Raw genomic sequence first — 14000 nt, 5'->3', positions numbered from 1 at the left:
AAGTCAGAAACCTCGATATCTTCTTCAGCTTCCCAATCCAATAAAATCACTATACTTTGATTTTTGAAGGCAATTCCTTATAGTTGGCTCTCTGACCCATCTCCCTGTCTACATTCCTGTATGTATATCTCTGTTGCTAACCATCAGGTTTTTCTTTCTTCCTTGTATTATTATTAGAGCCTTCTAATGGACTTTTCAGACCTTTGTGATTTATGTTCAGTCAAGCCTTTCACTGCTACCAGAATGATCTTGAAGTAGATCTTATTTGGACCGTTGACTCCATAAATTTTTAAATGGCCCTCATTCACATCTGCCTGGATTTTGTTGATCTGTTTCTCTTTATCCAACTTGTTCTTCCATAATAAAAGTTGACATTTATAGGGGCACCTGGGTGGCTCAGTAGGTTAAGTTGTGGACTCTTGATTTAGGCTTAGATCATGATCTCTGCGGGGGTTCCGCACTCAGCATGGAATCTGCTTGTACCCCTCCCCGCCCCTGAACATGTGTGCTCTCTCTTTCTTAAATAAATAAAATCTTTTAAAAATTAACATTTATTGAATTATATCATTTCATCTTCACAGCCACCCAAAGATGTTGGATACTTTTATCTCCATTTTACAGATGAGCTGAAGTATAGATTATGAAACTTGCCTTTAGGGCAGCCCTGGTGGCGCAGCGGTTTAGCACCGCCTGCAGCCCAGGGCATGATCCTGGAGACCCTGGATCGAGTCCCACGTCAGGCTCTCTGCATGGAGCCTGCTTCTCCCTCTGCCTCTCTCTCTGTGTCTCTATGAATAAATAAATAAAATCTTTAAAAAAAAAAAAAAAGAAACTTGCCTTTAGTCATAATCACTATTAAGTGACAGATTCAGAATCTAACTTCAAGTTGCTAATTACAATATTTTTTCTCTTTTCACTACACCTAGGTATCTGTTTTAAAGTTCCTGCAGTAGATCGTGCTTGATTCTAGGTCCATGTTAGTCATGTTCTTGCTTTAAATCGAGAATGCCTTTTAATCTTTATTCCATTTATTCTCTTGGACCCTGCTAAAACTCACTACTTCGTTTATTCTAATTCTGCCAGACTCTACTGATTTAGTCTTTTGAAAACCTTCCTAATGACAGCTATCTTCCTTGTATTTTCCATGAGCAAGTTTTACTAAACCAGTTACCTGATATTAATTCATGGCCACATTATAATTTACTAGTATGTGTTTATTACCTTCCTAATTTGACAGGTCAGGGATTTTAAAAGTTTTTTTAATATATTATAAAATGTTAGATTCATATTAGGTAGTCAATAAATTATTGTTCAACAAGGGGTGAATTCATATATTTTTTGTTTTTGTTTTCACTCATATACTTTATATATTATTTTTCACCCACAAGGATTTTAGAGCTAGAGATAAAGATTATTAATCCAAAGCCATTCCTTCACTTTAATGAGGAAAAGACTGAGGCTTGCAGTTGATAAATTATTTAATAATAGAGCAGTTTAGAGATAACCAAATGTTCCTTGATTCCAAACTGTTATACTCAAAATAAGAAACTATATTGAAGGGAGATCCCTGGGTGGCTCAGCGGTTTAGCGCCTGCCTTTGGCCCAGGGCGCCATCCTGGAGTCCCAGGGTTGAGTCCCGGGGTTGAGTCCCGCGTCGGGCACCCGGCATGGAGCCTGCTCACTTCTCCCTCTGCCTGTGTCTCTGTCTCTCTCTCTCTCTCTATGTCTATCATGAACAAATAAATAAATCTTTTTTTAAAAAAGAAACTATATTGAAGTGCTATCTTTTCTCTAGTAGTTTTTGTGTATTAAACTTCACATGAGGCTGTTTACTATATTGTTTTTGTAAAACTGGAAGTGGATTAAGCATGGTTCCAGAATTAAAACACATATCCCAATCACACAAAACTCTATTCTGGCTTTCCTCTTTTTATTTATAGATGCTATAGGCAGGATCAAAGTGAGGATTGTAATCTTGTTTGTTTTTTTAAAAGGAAAGATTGAATAACTGATTTGGTAACTTTGCATCCCTAATTGTGAAGTATTTTTACTTAGTATTTTCACACAAACTTATGTTGCAAGGCTTAAATTAACCATTACCTACCACACATTTTGCATATATCTAAATAGCATACTGCCAGTCCAGTTATAATGTTCAAAAACTCTCTGAATGAAATACTTTCTAATTATTTCTAGTAATCTAATAATAATTTTCCACTATTACAAAAGAACCTCAAACATGTTTTGGAAAGGAATTTTTTGAAAATAACTACTTTGCTACAGAGGATGAATTTACAGATCTAGAAACAAATTTCAAGTGTGATTGAGAAGATCCAATAAAGTTTGATAGGCACCCAGGCAAATTCCAGGTATATTTTTCTGTCAGGGTAATCACAATTTACAAAACAAGAGCAAGGAAACAATAAGTGAGGAATCCCAAGGCTGAAAAATGTTTGAAAGTAGTACAATGAATAGCAAAGTTTTTTGAGTTTTTATTCTCAGTAAGTTCTTTCATGCTACATGCTATTCACTTAACCACTTAGTTGCTGAGCATTTTCTATGTACCAGTTACTGTTCCGGATGCTGCAACTATAGCAGTGAAGAAAACAGTTGTAAACAGTCATTATCTAACTTAAATCTTTAAAAGGGTCATTGCTATGTGAAAATAGACTTGAGTGTAAAAGTACAAGTAGGGAAGCCAGTTAAAAGGGCTTTTGCAGTCATGGAAGCAAGAGATGGTGGGTTGGCCTACAGTGGTGGTAGCAGTAATGAGAAGTGGTCAGAGTCAGATTATATTTTCAAGGTGTATGTATTCAACAGATTTTTCTAATGGGTTAGTTTATATGGTATGATGCAAAACAGAGTTTGAGGCTTGAAATGAAGGAAATTGCAGAGGAGAAACCTTGGAAATAAAGAGTAGAGAGTAGAATTCAGTTTTGGTCATAATTTTGAGATGCCTGTCAGACATCTAAGTAGAGATGTCTGGGGTTAAAGAGAAAGTTTATGTGCTGGAGAGTGCCGGCACATAAATGGTATTTCATGACATTGGATGAAATCACAAGAGGGATGAATGTTTAAAAAAAAGGGGGGGTGGTACTCTGAGATTTAGAGATTAAGAGGATGAGGTTTCAGGAAACCAAAAACATTGCTGAAATAGAAAGAACCATCAAAAGACTAGAGTATAGAGGAAGCCCGTTAAGACCGTTTGAAACTTTACATATATGTTGTATGTTATACCGTATGGTATTTATGGCTTATTTCCAAGTTAAAGTATATTGTGAAGGAGTGATCAGTTATGTTAAATGTTGCTGATAGATGGAAAAGATGAAAATTGATATTGACAGTTTAACAATGTAAAAGCCATTAGGGATCCTAGGAAAAACACTAAAAGCCGGCCCAAAATGGGATTTAAAAGATTAGGAGAGGAAGAGAATACAAGTATAAAGAGATCTGTGTTTTATTTTGAAGAGAAATGGGATGGTAACTTAAATGCTTGTTTGTTTAATATGGGAATAAGCTTATAGGCTGATGGAATGATCTAGTAAAGAGGGAAATTGTACTAAGTGACATGCAAATAAGGATCTGCATCTAAGGATCTATTTTATGTAAATCTTTGGTTCTTTTTGGACAGAACAGTGAGTGTCCTTCATTCAGTATATAGATTTATTATCCAGTATATATCATTAATTCATCTGCTGGCTAACCTTTAACCCGTTAAGCAGTACTAGGGGATCGGTAAAAAAAATAATAATAATCTCTGTTCTTCAGTTTACAATCTAGTCTAGATGGAGAAAATGTAAGACAGCACATACTACTTTAACAAGTTCATATTTTAGACTATCTAATTTTTAAAAATTTGTAGGCTTCAGCTGTCAGTACCTGGTAACTGTCTCAAGGATTTGATCACAGTGTGTAATACAGAGAGGGGAATAAGCTAGATCCATTCAGTCCTTATCTAGGGAAGAGATGAATTGGCTGTTTATAAACCTTGGCGAGGAAGAGAACCTGAACTGGGGACAGATAACTTGGTGGATCTAACCCAAACTATCAGCAAGAATAGTAATTTTGACTTTACTAGTTTTTACCTACACATTTCACCTATGCTGAACCCATATATCTTATCATCCACTTTCTATTTGAAATCTCAGTGGATTAGAAGACTTCATGAAAAGGTGACAAGATTTAGTATGGGGTAAATAGTTTTATGTCTATAATTTATACACACTTGGTGGGCACAGAGAATAGAGAGAGAACGTAACATTTAGGCAAGCCTGATAAAAGATACCCTGACAGGCCACCTGTACAATAATTGGCTCTGCCTAGCCACTCCAGTCATGGAAAGTGCCCCGCTGAGCCTCAGCCAGTAAGACTTAATTCAGAGTCCAGGTTTGCCATCCCATTTCTTGCCCCACAGTTGCATTTCCCCCCCTCTTTTCAGCACTTTCCCAGACACGGAGGAACGAGCGAAGAGCTTCCACAATTGCCGGACACCGTGGTAGAGTTTCTTGCATGGGGAGTTCTGCAGCATCCAAAGGCACCAGAAGATAAAAACTGGTATCCGAGCGCCGCGGCCTGCAGCACATTCTCAGCACAAGGAACAATAACGCCCTCAGTCTCATCCGCGGAACAAAACTGCATCGCGTAAGAGGAGTCATCCTTTTTGTTCTGTATGTCACGCAGCTTCACAACTTAGGCCAACCAACGTCTAAACAATGGCTCAAAGTTGGCTAAGTTGTAAAAACGCCTCCTCGTTCCAAATACACTAATTTTCTACGATAGCTTGGTCTCGCGTTAATTTCATCCAAGCTAACTAAAAAAGTACATATAACACGTCATTCCTCGCCTCTCTGGTCTCACAAGTCGTTTGCTTCTCCCGGCCTCAGCTTCAGGGACCAGCCACCTGAAAGGCATCGGCCAGGTTAGGAACGAGATGAAGGGACAGAAGCGCCCAGTCTCCTAGAGCGGCCACGGCTGTAAGGCCGCTCTCGCTTATCTTGCGCTCTCTATGGTTAGAAGCTCAAGCCCCTCCTCCGCCCGGAAATGTTTCTGTCCCCTGACGCTGGCGCGAGGGCCAGAGGTATTTCCGGTTCCGGTGCGGGGACTTTCGTTCTTGGTGGTCAGTTGTTGCAGTTGGTGGGTAGTAACTGAGCCAAGATGCTGCGGAATCTGCTGGTGAGGAGCTTCTCGGCTTGCGTTAATATGGAGCGGGAGGATGGAGAGCGGAGGCCCGAGAGCCTTGAGTGAGCAGCTTCTCCTGGGAGGGAAGAAGGGGAAGAAGGCGACTTCCCAAGTCACCTTGATCCGTGTCCTGTTGGCCAGACGTTACTCTCCCTTCCATCTGTTCCTTCCACCCCAGGCTAGGCTGGGTAGATGGAATGGAGGGGCCGGGAAGGTGCCCGGAAGTGGGTTAGACAGCCTTGGGTTCTCAGTGGCCACCCCTAAACCTCTCGGTCATTGATGAAGTCGGTAGCGCTGCTAGGAGTAAAACTAAGGTTCAAATGGGAGGTTTCTGATACACGGAAGTTTAAGGCAGAAAGATTTGAGAGAAGTTTCAACGTTTCTGAGCTTTGTGAGCATCAGAACGCGGTTTAAAAAGCAAGTCATTCACTTTTGGATGGGACTTTAGGAGCACTTGTGGCAGAAGTGCAGCGTTACTTCAGTCAGGCCGTTCTGCAGTGTCCTTCACCCCTCCACCGGCTTTGAGCGTGTGAAATACTTTCTCAAAATTTCGAAAAAGAGAAGGAAAATGTAACTGTAACTAACCGTTCTCTTTTGTAATTATTCAGTAAGGTTTTACTTAGGCTCTCAGTGTATCATTTATTTTGGAATATTGAGTGCATATTTGTTTCATTATTTAATTCAATTGGATAGATAAAAAAGAATTATGCCCTACTAAAGATTCTTTTTTTTTTTTTTAAGGAAAACTAATAAAGAAAGCATTTTAACTAAGTAGGAGTCATGCTATTTTATTTTGGTATCAATTAATAGATTTTTGATAATTTGGTAGAGTATTAAATGAAAATATTTGAACTTAGTGTATTTTGTAATTATTTTTGTAATATATGTATGCCAGTGTTTTACTCAAGGATTATATAATGCTACTCATTCAATTCAGGTACAGATGAGGGTTTGTTTTTTTTGCTCAGCATCTGCACGAATTGCTACTTGAATGTGGTCTTTGGATACTGCAGAATTTTAATATAAGGAGTAGAGGATGGACAACCAATTGGAAAACCTGCTGCTGGTTTAGGACTCTCTTTTTTTTTTTTTTTTTCTTCTCTCTTCTTTTTTTTGTTTTTAAATTTTTATTTATCTATGATAGTCACAGAGAGAGAGAGAGAGGCGGAGACACAGGCAGAGGGAGAAGCAGGCTCCATGCACCGAGAGCCCGACGTGGGATTCGATCCCGGGTCTCCAGGATCGGGCCCTGGGCCAAAGGCAGGCGCCAAACTGCTGCGCCACCCAGGGATCCCATGGTTTAGGACTCTTAACTGACAAACCGGATATGTTTTAACTGTCAATTTCTCTCTTTTGTAATATTAAAGATTGAAAGTAGTTGGTTTTGAAGGTTTCTTTATTAAAACCTAAAACTGCCTAATATATATGGATTTTTCATTTCAGGCTCTTCGCCAGATTGCCCAGAGGACCATAAGTACTGCTTCACGCAGGCAGTTTGAAAATAAAGTTCCAGAGAAACAAAAGCTATTTCAGGTACTGAAATATTTCATAGGCAATTATGAATTGTAATAATAGTAATTACCAAAAGGTGGAGATAAGAAGTACATTTGGAGATGCTTGATTGTTACTGATCCTGCTATATTAGCAAAAGAATAAACTATTGATAGTTAATTGTGCATTTGCTATATACAAGAGGACCTTGGGGAAGCGGAAGGGTATAGTCAAAGATACTTTGGAGAAGTTACTTTGGGTTGGCACTCTTTGAGGTAGTTGCACAAGAATAGATAAATAGACCAGAGAAAGGGCCCAGAAAAAGAAAAATTATATATGCAGAAATTTAATATATGTTAAAGGTGCTATTCCGTATCAGTGGGGAAAGGATACAATAAATTGGTATTGGAAGAGTATAAATGCTTCTCCTGTAAAACATACTAGAAGAAAATATATTTTTCCAGTTTGGAGGTATGATTGACAAATGAAAATTATATAGAGGGGAGCACGCTCTCTCCCTCTCTAAAATAAAGATATCTTTTAAAAAGTCTTTTCTGGGGAAAAAAAAAAGTCTTTTCTGCACAAATAGTAGCGTAAGAATATTAAAAAAGCAAAGAAGTCATTCATTATAGGATTTCATTTTATTTATTTATTTTTTTTTTTTTTTAAGATTTTATTTACTTATTCATGAGAGACACACACAGAGAGAGAGGCAGAGACACAGGCAGAGGGAGAAGCAGGCTCCATGCAGGGAGCCTGATGTGGGACTCGATCCCAGGACTCCAGGATCAAACCCTGGGCCAAAGGCAGGTGCTAAACCGCTGCGCCACCCAGGGATCCCTCATTATAGGATTCTAATACAAAAAGCCCCCCAACAACCTAAATACCCATTATTAGGAGACTGGCTAATTCACTTAGAATATTTTCGCACAGTGGAATGCTGTGTGGCCATTAAAAGGAACAAGTTGGGGTTAAAGGGACTAACCATGGTTTTTAAGATAGCATTAAGTGAAAAACAATATATAGCAGACCCTTATATGTCATAATCTCATTTTGTATATTAAACAGGTGTGTGTATAAATTAGAAGTTAAGATAATGTAGGCATTAAAAATATCTACAGGTATTGGGATGCCTGGGTGGCTCAGTGGGTTGAGCATCTCACTACTGATTTTAGCTCAGGTCATGATCCCTGGGTAGTGAGCTAGTGTCAGACCTCGGGGCTCTGTGCTCAGCAGGGAGTCTGCTTGGGATTCTCTCCCTCTCCCTCTTACCCTACCCTCCTGCGTGCTTGCGGTCTCTAAAATAAATAAATAAATCTTTAAAGTATTTATAGATATGTACTACACTGTTAATATTGGTTTTCACATAAGAAAGGATGGTGGGATAAAGTAGTTGACCTTTATAAGTAGTTCGATTTTTAGTGATTTTTTAAATTTTCCTGGGGTGATCTCTGGTTTTTCCCAAATAAAATTTTAAGTGATTAAAACGACAGATCTTCCTTGACTTACGATTGAGTTGTATCATTGTGTCATAAACAATAACCCATCATAAGTTGAAAACCTGTTAAATTGAAGATTCATTTAATATACTTAGCCTATTAAATGTAGCTTAGCCTACCTTATATATGCTCAGGACACATACATTAACTTACAGTTGGGCAAAATCATCTTATACAAAGCCTATTTTATAATGCTGAATATCTTACATAATTCTTGACTATTGTACTGAAAGTGAAAAACAATGGTTTTATGGCTACAGAATGGTGGTAATTCATTGGTTATTTAACTTCATGATTGTGTGGCTGACGGAGAGTTGTGGTTGTCTGCCACTGCCCAGCATCATGAGAGAGCTTTGTACTGCATATTGCTAGCCTGGGAAAAGGTGAAATTCAAAATTCAAAGGACAGTTTTTACTGAATGTATATTGCTTTCACACCATTGTAAAGTTGAGAAATCGTAAGTTGAACCACCGTTAAGTCAGGGGCTGTTTGTATGACATGTAAAAATGAAATACATTTAACAAATGTATTAAATACCATATGCCACGTGCTAGGCTAAAGGTTAAAGTTATTTAAGGTTACAAACAAAACCCCTTCTCCCTTTTTTCTTTAAGGAAAAAAATTAATCTTTCTTATGATTAGATCTAAGGTGTGATGATTACTGATCTTTTTAATAATTTAGTTGATGAGATGAGCTCCATCAGTGTATTTTCACAGCTTTAACATTTGTATATTCCTTGGAAAGAATATCTGTATTGGATCTCATTAAATTTTAAGAGAAAGAATATTGACTTCTAGGAGTTCTTATTTTAATACTTCAGTGGAAGTAGAGACACGGGATCCCTGGGTGGCGCAGCGGTTTGGCGCCTGCCTTTGGCCCAGGGCGTGATCCTGGAGACCCGGGATCGAATCCCACATCGGGCTCCCGGTGCATGGAGCCTGCTTCTCCCTCTGCTTGTGTCTCTGCCTCTCTCTCTCTCTGTGACTATCATGAATAAATAAATAAAATCTTAAAAAATAAAAAAAAAATAAAAAAAAAAAGGAAGTAGAGACAGAATCAGGAAAATTGTAGTCTTTAAATTTTGGTGTTTACAATATTTTAATTCCAGGAGTTTAAGGAGGCACTTAATTTTATATAAGTGGATTAGCCTTTTGAACTTAGTTGAAAACAAATCACACTTGTATTAATTATTATTATTTTTTTAATCTAGGAGGATAATGGAATTCCAGTGCATCTAAAGGGTGGAGTAGCTGATGCCCTCCTGTATAGAGCCACTATGATGCTTACAGTTGGTGGTAGGATATTTGGAGTGCTTCACTTATACACAACCTGCATAGAGCAACACTCATTACTGTACCCAGAGTGCTTTGATGTTTTTTCTGTGAATTGGGCAGGTCCATTGTTCAGTATTAGCAATGGAATATCATAAATTGGTATACTAGGAACAGAGTTAAGAATTTTAATCATTGCTCTCTGGGGGAGGAAGAGAAACAATATTTGAGTGATTACTGTGTGCTTGTCCTATGGATGAGAATGCTACATAAAGGGATTTCTGTAACCCTTTTATTAAGTCTGTATGTGTCCTTATTTTAAAGATGAAGAAATTATGTTAATTAAAGATAATATTGCCTCTATGTGGAAAAGCTGCAGTTTGAATCCTGATTACGAAGTCCTCCTGCTCATGCCAAAGTGCCTTTTTGGTTTGGATTGTATACAGTGAAGGGGCATTTATGGATGAAGACAACTAACTAGTGACCTTTGGGCTCTCATAAGATCTAAATTTGTGTTGATTGGTATGACTATTTCCTAGGTATTCTGGTAATGAGTTTTAGTAAATTTTCACTTAATTAGCTATTACATTAAATTTGATAATTTAAATGTATCACTCTTCCTTGGTTTTACATTGATGATATACTTTAGGGAGTGCTTGCATTTCTTGACCTCTTTTTCAGTATTTGAATCATTCTTAGCATTTCACATGCAGTTTTAGGTTGGTATGGAAATAACCTTTATATATATTTTTAATTTTTTTTTAAGTATATTTTTAATTTTATTTAAAAATTTCTTACATCTTATTAAGTTGGCAACTACATTGTTGTGCTATATCTAACACTTTCTGTAGAAGTTAACTGATAGTAAAACTAGATTAAATGTGTTTAAAAACTATATTTATTTTAAATTTTGCCAGCACCTGTCAAAATGCTTTTTTATGTTCACATAAAGGTAATCGTAATGCCAGACTTGCTTCTCCCTTCTCTTACAAGTTTTATACGTATAAATATCAGAATTTCTTATAAGTTTTTTTTTTGTTTCTTTTTATTTTTCAGGAACAGCATATGCCATGTATCAGCTAGCTGTGGCTTCTTTTCCCAAGAAGCAGGATTAACTTCAATTCATCTCAGCAGGCAGTTGGTTGTTTCATTCAGCTCTCTATGGACCAGTAATCGATAAATTCAATATTTATTGACTTAATACTAACTGCCACCAATAAAGCAGTCTTTACCATGATTTGTCTCATTTTATTATTTTATACTAATAATTTCAGTTTTTGATCAGCCTTGTAAATCTTAGGTAGGGAGCAAAAAAATGGTTCTTTTGTCATTAGGGTTGTATAAAATACCATTGTGATATTTGTGAAATTTTATTTTGTAAATAAATTAATAGAGCAGATCAGAATTATACAGTGGATGGTCTTCAGTCTTAAATGATGTGACACTTGAAAGCATATTTCTTTGACTCCTTCCCCTCCCTGTTGTGCTATATCCTGGGATATGCTAGAACCTGAGGTTAGTGGAAGCAGGTCATTTTTGGCTCTGGGGGTTCAAGTTTCTTTTTTCCCCCTTTCTCAGTTGTGTTAGCATATGTTTTTGTTTTTTTTTTATGATGGAAAAAAGTTTATTTTGAAATTATTTTAATTTACAAATACAAAACATCTTGGAAGACAAAAAAAAAACATCAAAGAAAAACACGAAACATATTAGGCACATTTTTACTTCATGAGCTTCCCGTATCAATTATTCACTAATCCCCAAGATGAAAGACTCTTTTAAAAAGGTATTCAGCCTCCAACAATGATGTTATTAATAGGGATATGGATCAATTTCACAAAAAAGCCAATGAATCCCATTATAGCAAATCCTATTGCTGTTGCCATGGCAATCTTCTGGAATTCTTTTCGATCAGGTTTAGTGCATCTTTTAACCAGCCGAATGGAGTCCTTCACAAACTGCCGGCTTCGCTCAACGAACTGTATTACCTGATCCATGATGCCTGCCACCGCCTTTCTCAGTTGGGGTTAGCATATGTTTAAATATTGGATGTGTTTCACAGTTTAGGATTAGGCTTTAGTAGAGAAGCTATAAAATAATTTAGGACTCGTTCTTTCACACTAACAATGGGTTTCTATTACTTTATAACATAAAGGGTAACTTTCCTTAAAATACTTCGTTCATTTCTGAAAACTATCTTCTGCAGGAATTTAAGGAGTCAAACTTATTAGTCATCTCCTCTGTTAGGTGTACATTTGTAACACTGAAATTTAGAGTCTAGGTGAATTTGTTCTAAGGGAAATCGATGAGTCGAGGTTTATAAACTTTCTGTGGGTGCCTGGGTGGCTTAGTTGGTTATGTGTCTGACTTTTGATTTCGGCTCAGGTCACGATCTCAGGTTTGTGAGATTGAGCCCTGCATGGGGTTCTGCGCTGGACATGGAGGCTGCTTATGATTCTTTCTCTCGGGGCGCCTGGGTGGCTCAGTCAGTTGTGTCTGCCTTCAGCTCAGGTCATGATCCCAGGGTCCTGGGGTTGAGCCCCACATCCAGCTCCCATTTTGGTTGGGAGCCTGCTTCTCCCTCTGCCACTATCCCTGCTTGTGCTTGCTCTCTGTCAGATTAATAAACTTAGAAAAAGCCAATAGTCTTCATGTTGAAACACTGAGACTTCTAGTATAAATCTATCACAAAAGGTACCTAATAAAAGATGTCTCAGCCTTGAATCTCAAAGGTGGGAAAGGATCTTGGTAGCTACATTATCTAACCTGCCACCAAATGCAGGAATCTGCCCAACTTCTGAATCTTCCTACTAATAGCAGCCAAGAACACTGCTTTGGAAGGGAGTAAAGTATCAGACATTTCTAAATGCTGAGAAAGTTCTTAAGTTGGGCTGGAATTTGGTTCAATTTGGTGATTTAGAGCTAAAAAAACAATTGCTGGTTATATTTTGAAAAAAAGCTATATATGTCAACATTTTACAAAGAATTTAGCTTTCCTAAATAAAAAAAAAAAAAAAAAAAAAAAAAAAAACCTGATACCTCTGAAACCTTCATCTCAATATTGTGAGAGGTGCTTTACTATTTCTGACAATTTATAAAACATTTTTCCATGTGAAATGTTCTGTTTACGCTAGGGTATCATGGTAAGATTGGGTAAAGTAAAAGATTAAATCCTTAAGATACTTGAAAAAATTTTTTTTTATACTTTATTTTTTTTTTTTATTTTTTTGAAAAACCCAGTCATTCTTTTTACTCAAGGAGAAAAAGAAAAACCCATTAAAAATACCTTACCATTTTTCAAAGCTAATCTATTTGGGTCCTAATGACTCTTATTTAAGAAGCCAGATAAGTGTCAAGAAGCAGCTTTTCTTAGTCTTAATTTTATGGAGATTGCTGAAATTTTCTAGTTAGCTGTGCCCAAATAATGGCAGGTGCTTGTTGAGGGTTCAGAGACACCCCACAGGAGGGTTGGAAAGAGGCCTGCCCAACAGCCTTGGCATACTGACACTGTTGTTCTGCCCATTTTTTTTTCTTGAATTTCCACTTTTTGAATGAATATTTCTCTTTTGGTCCTAATTTTTATTTCTGTCCAGAAGTCATGAACTGAATACACTGACTTCCATCCAGAAACACTTTCATTTTCTCTTCCTGTCAGAACCTCCTGAGCCCATGAAGGTCTGGTTTAGTTTGCTAGGGCTGCCCAAAAAAGCTACCACAAGCTGGATGGCTAATACAGAGAAATGACTTTCTCACAGTTCTGGAGTCCAGATGTTTGATCATGGTGCCTGTAGGTTTGGCTTCTCTGGAGGGCTATGAGGCAAGGTTCTACTCCAAGCCTCTCTCCTTGACTTGTAGATGGCCATTCTCTCCCTGTGTCTTTATTTTATTTTGTTTTTTTTATTGGTGTTCAATTTACCAACATACAGAATAACCCCCAGTGCCCGTCACCTAATCACTCCCACCCCCCGCCCTCCTCCCCTTCTACCATCCGTAGTTCATTTCCCAGAGTTAGCAGTCTTTATGTTCTGTCTCCCTTTCTGATATTTCCCACACATTTCTTCTCCCTTCCCCTCTATTCCCTTTCACTATTATTTATATTCCCCACATGGATGAGAACATATAATGTTTGTCCTTCTCCGACTGACTTCACTCAGCAAGATACTTGAAAATTTTTAAAAATAAATACTGAGTTTAAGTATTTGCCCTTTAAAAGTCTACTGCAACCAAGGGTGGAGATAGGGAGGGGTCATGGGGCAAGATCCCAGAGTAAGGGTTGCTGGACCAGTCCTGTGAAAATATCTCCTATACTTAGCATTTAGTGAGAAAGCTGTTATAATTACTGATGCATTTCAAAGACTAACCAAAAGTCCATAGAACAGAGTCCATAAAAAGTGTTGAAAATGTGGTCAGAAAACAAAACCTGCATTCAAATCTTCTTTATCATGCAATATGATCTCTTGGAGATTAGTATTTGTTACTAAATAGAAGGAATTCTGTGATGATGTGTTATCCCATTAATATAAATACCGTAGGAGATATATCTAAGTGGAAATGTTATAATTA

At 37.5% G+C, this 14000-nt stretch overlaps 2 protein-coding genes across 2 annotated transcripts; one reads left to right on the top strand and one right to left on the bottom strand.

The window, feature by feature from the left end:
• Nucleotides 1-5015: 5015 nt before the first annotated feature.
• LOC119863903 (cytochrome c oxidase subunit 7A2, mitochondrial) lies at nucleotides 5016-10677 on the top strand. The gene is made up of 4 exons (XM_038554546.1): nucleotides 5016-5172; nucleotides 6622-6711; nucleotides 9380-9464; nucleotides 10497-10677. Exons 1-4 carry the CDS (start codon nucleotides 5155-5157, stop codon nucleotides 10553-10555), a joined length of 252 nt encoding a protein of 83 aa, XP_038410474.1. The 5' UTR covers nucleotides 5016-5154; the 3' UTR covers nucleotides 10556-10677.
• A 386-nt stretch (nucleotides 10678-11063) lies between these two features.
• Nucleotides 11064-11465, bottom strand: LOC106559577 (protein transport protein Sec61 subunit gamma-like). The gene has a single exon (XM_038554547.1). It carries the CDS (start codon nucleotides 11432-11434, stop codon nucleotides 11228-11230), a length of 207 nt encoding a protein of 68 aa, XP_038410475.1. The 5' UTR covers nucleotides 11435-11465; the 3' UTR covers nucleotides 11064-11227.
• Nucleotides 11466-14000: the final 2535 nt, after the last annotated feature.

Source organism: Canis lupus, chromosome 12 (assembly GCF_011100685.1).
Source record: "Canis lupus familiaris isolate Mischka breed German Shepherd chromosome 12, alternate assembly UU_Cfam_GSD_1.0, whole genome shotgun sequence".
NCBI classification, from domain to species: domain Eukaryota; kingdom Metazoa; phylum Chordata; class Mammalia; order Carnivora; family Canidae; genus Canis; species Canis lupus.
The sequence above is the reverse complement of the archived record's forward strand: the minus strand, read 5'-3'. Positions and strand labels throughout refer to the sequence as shown.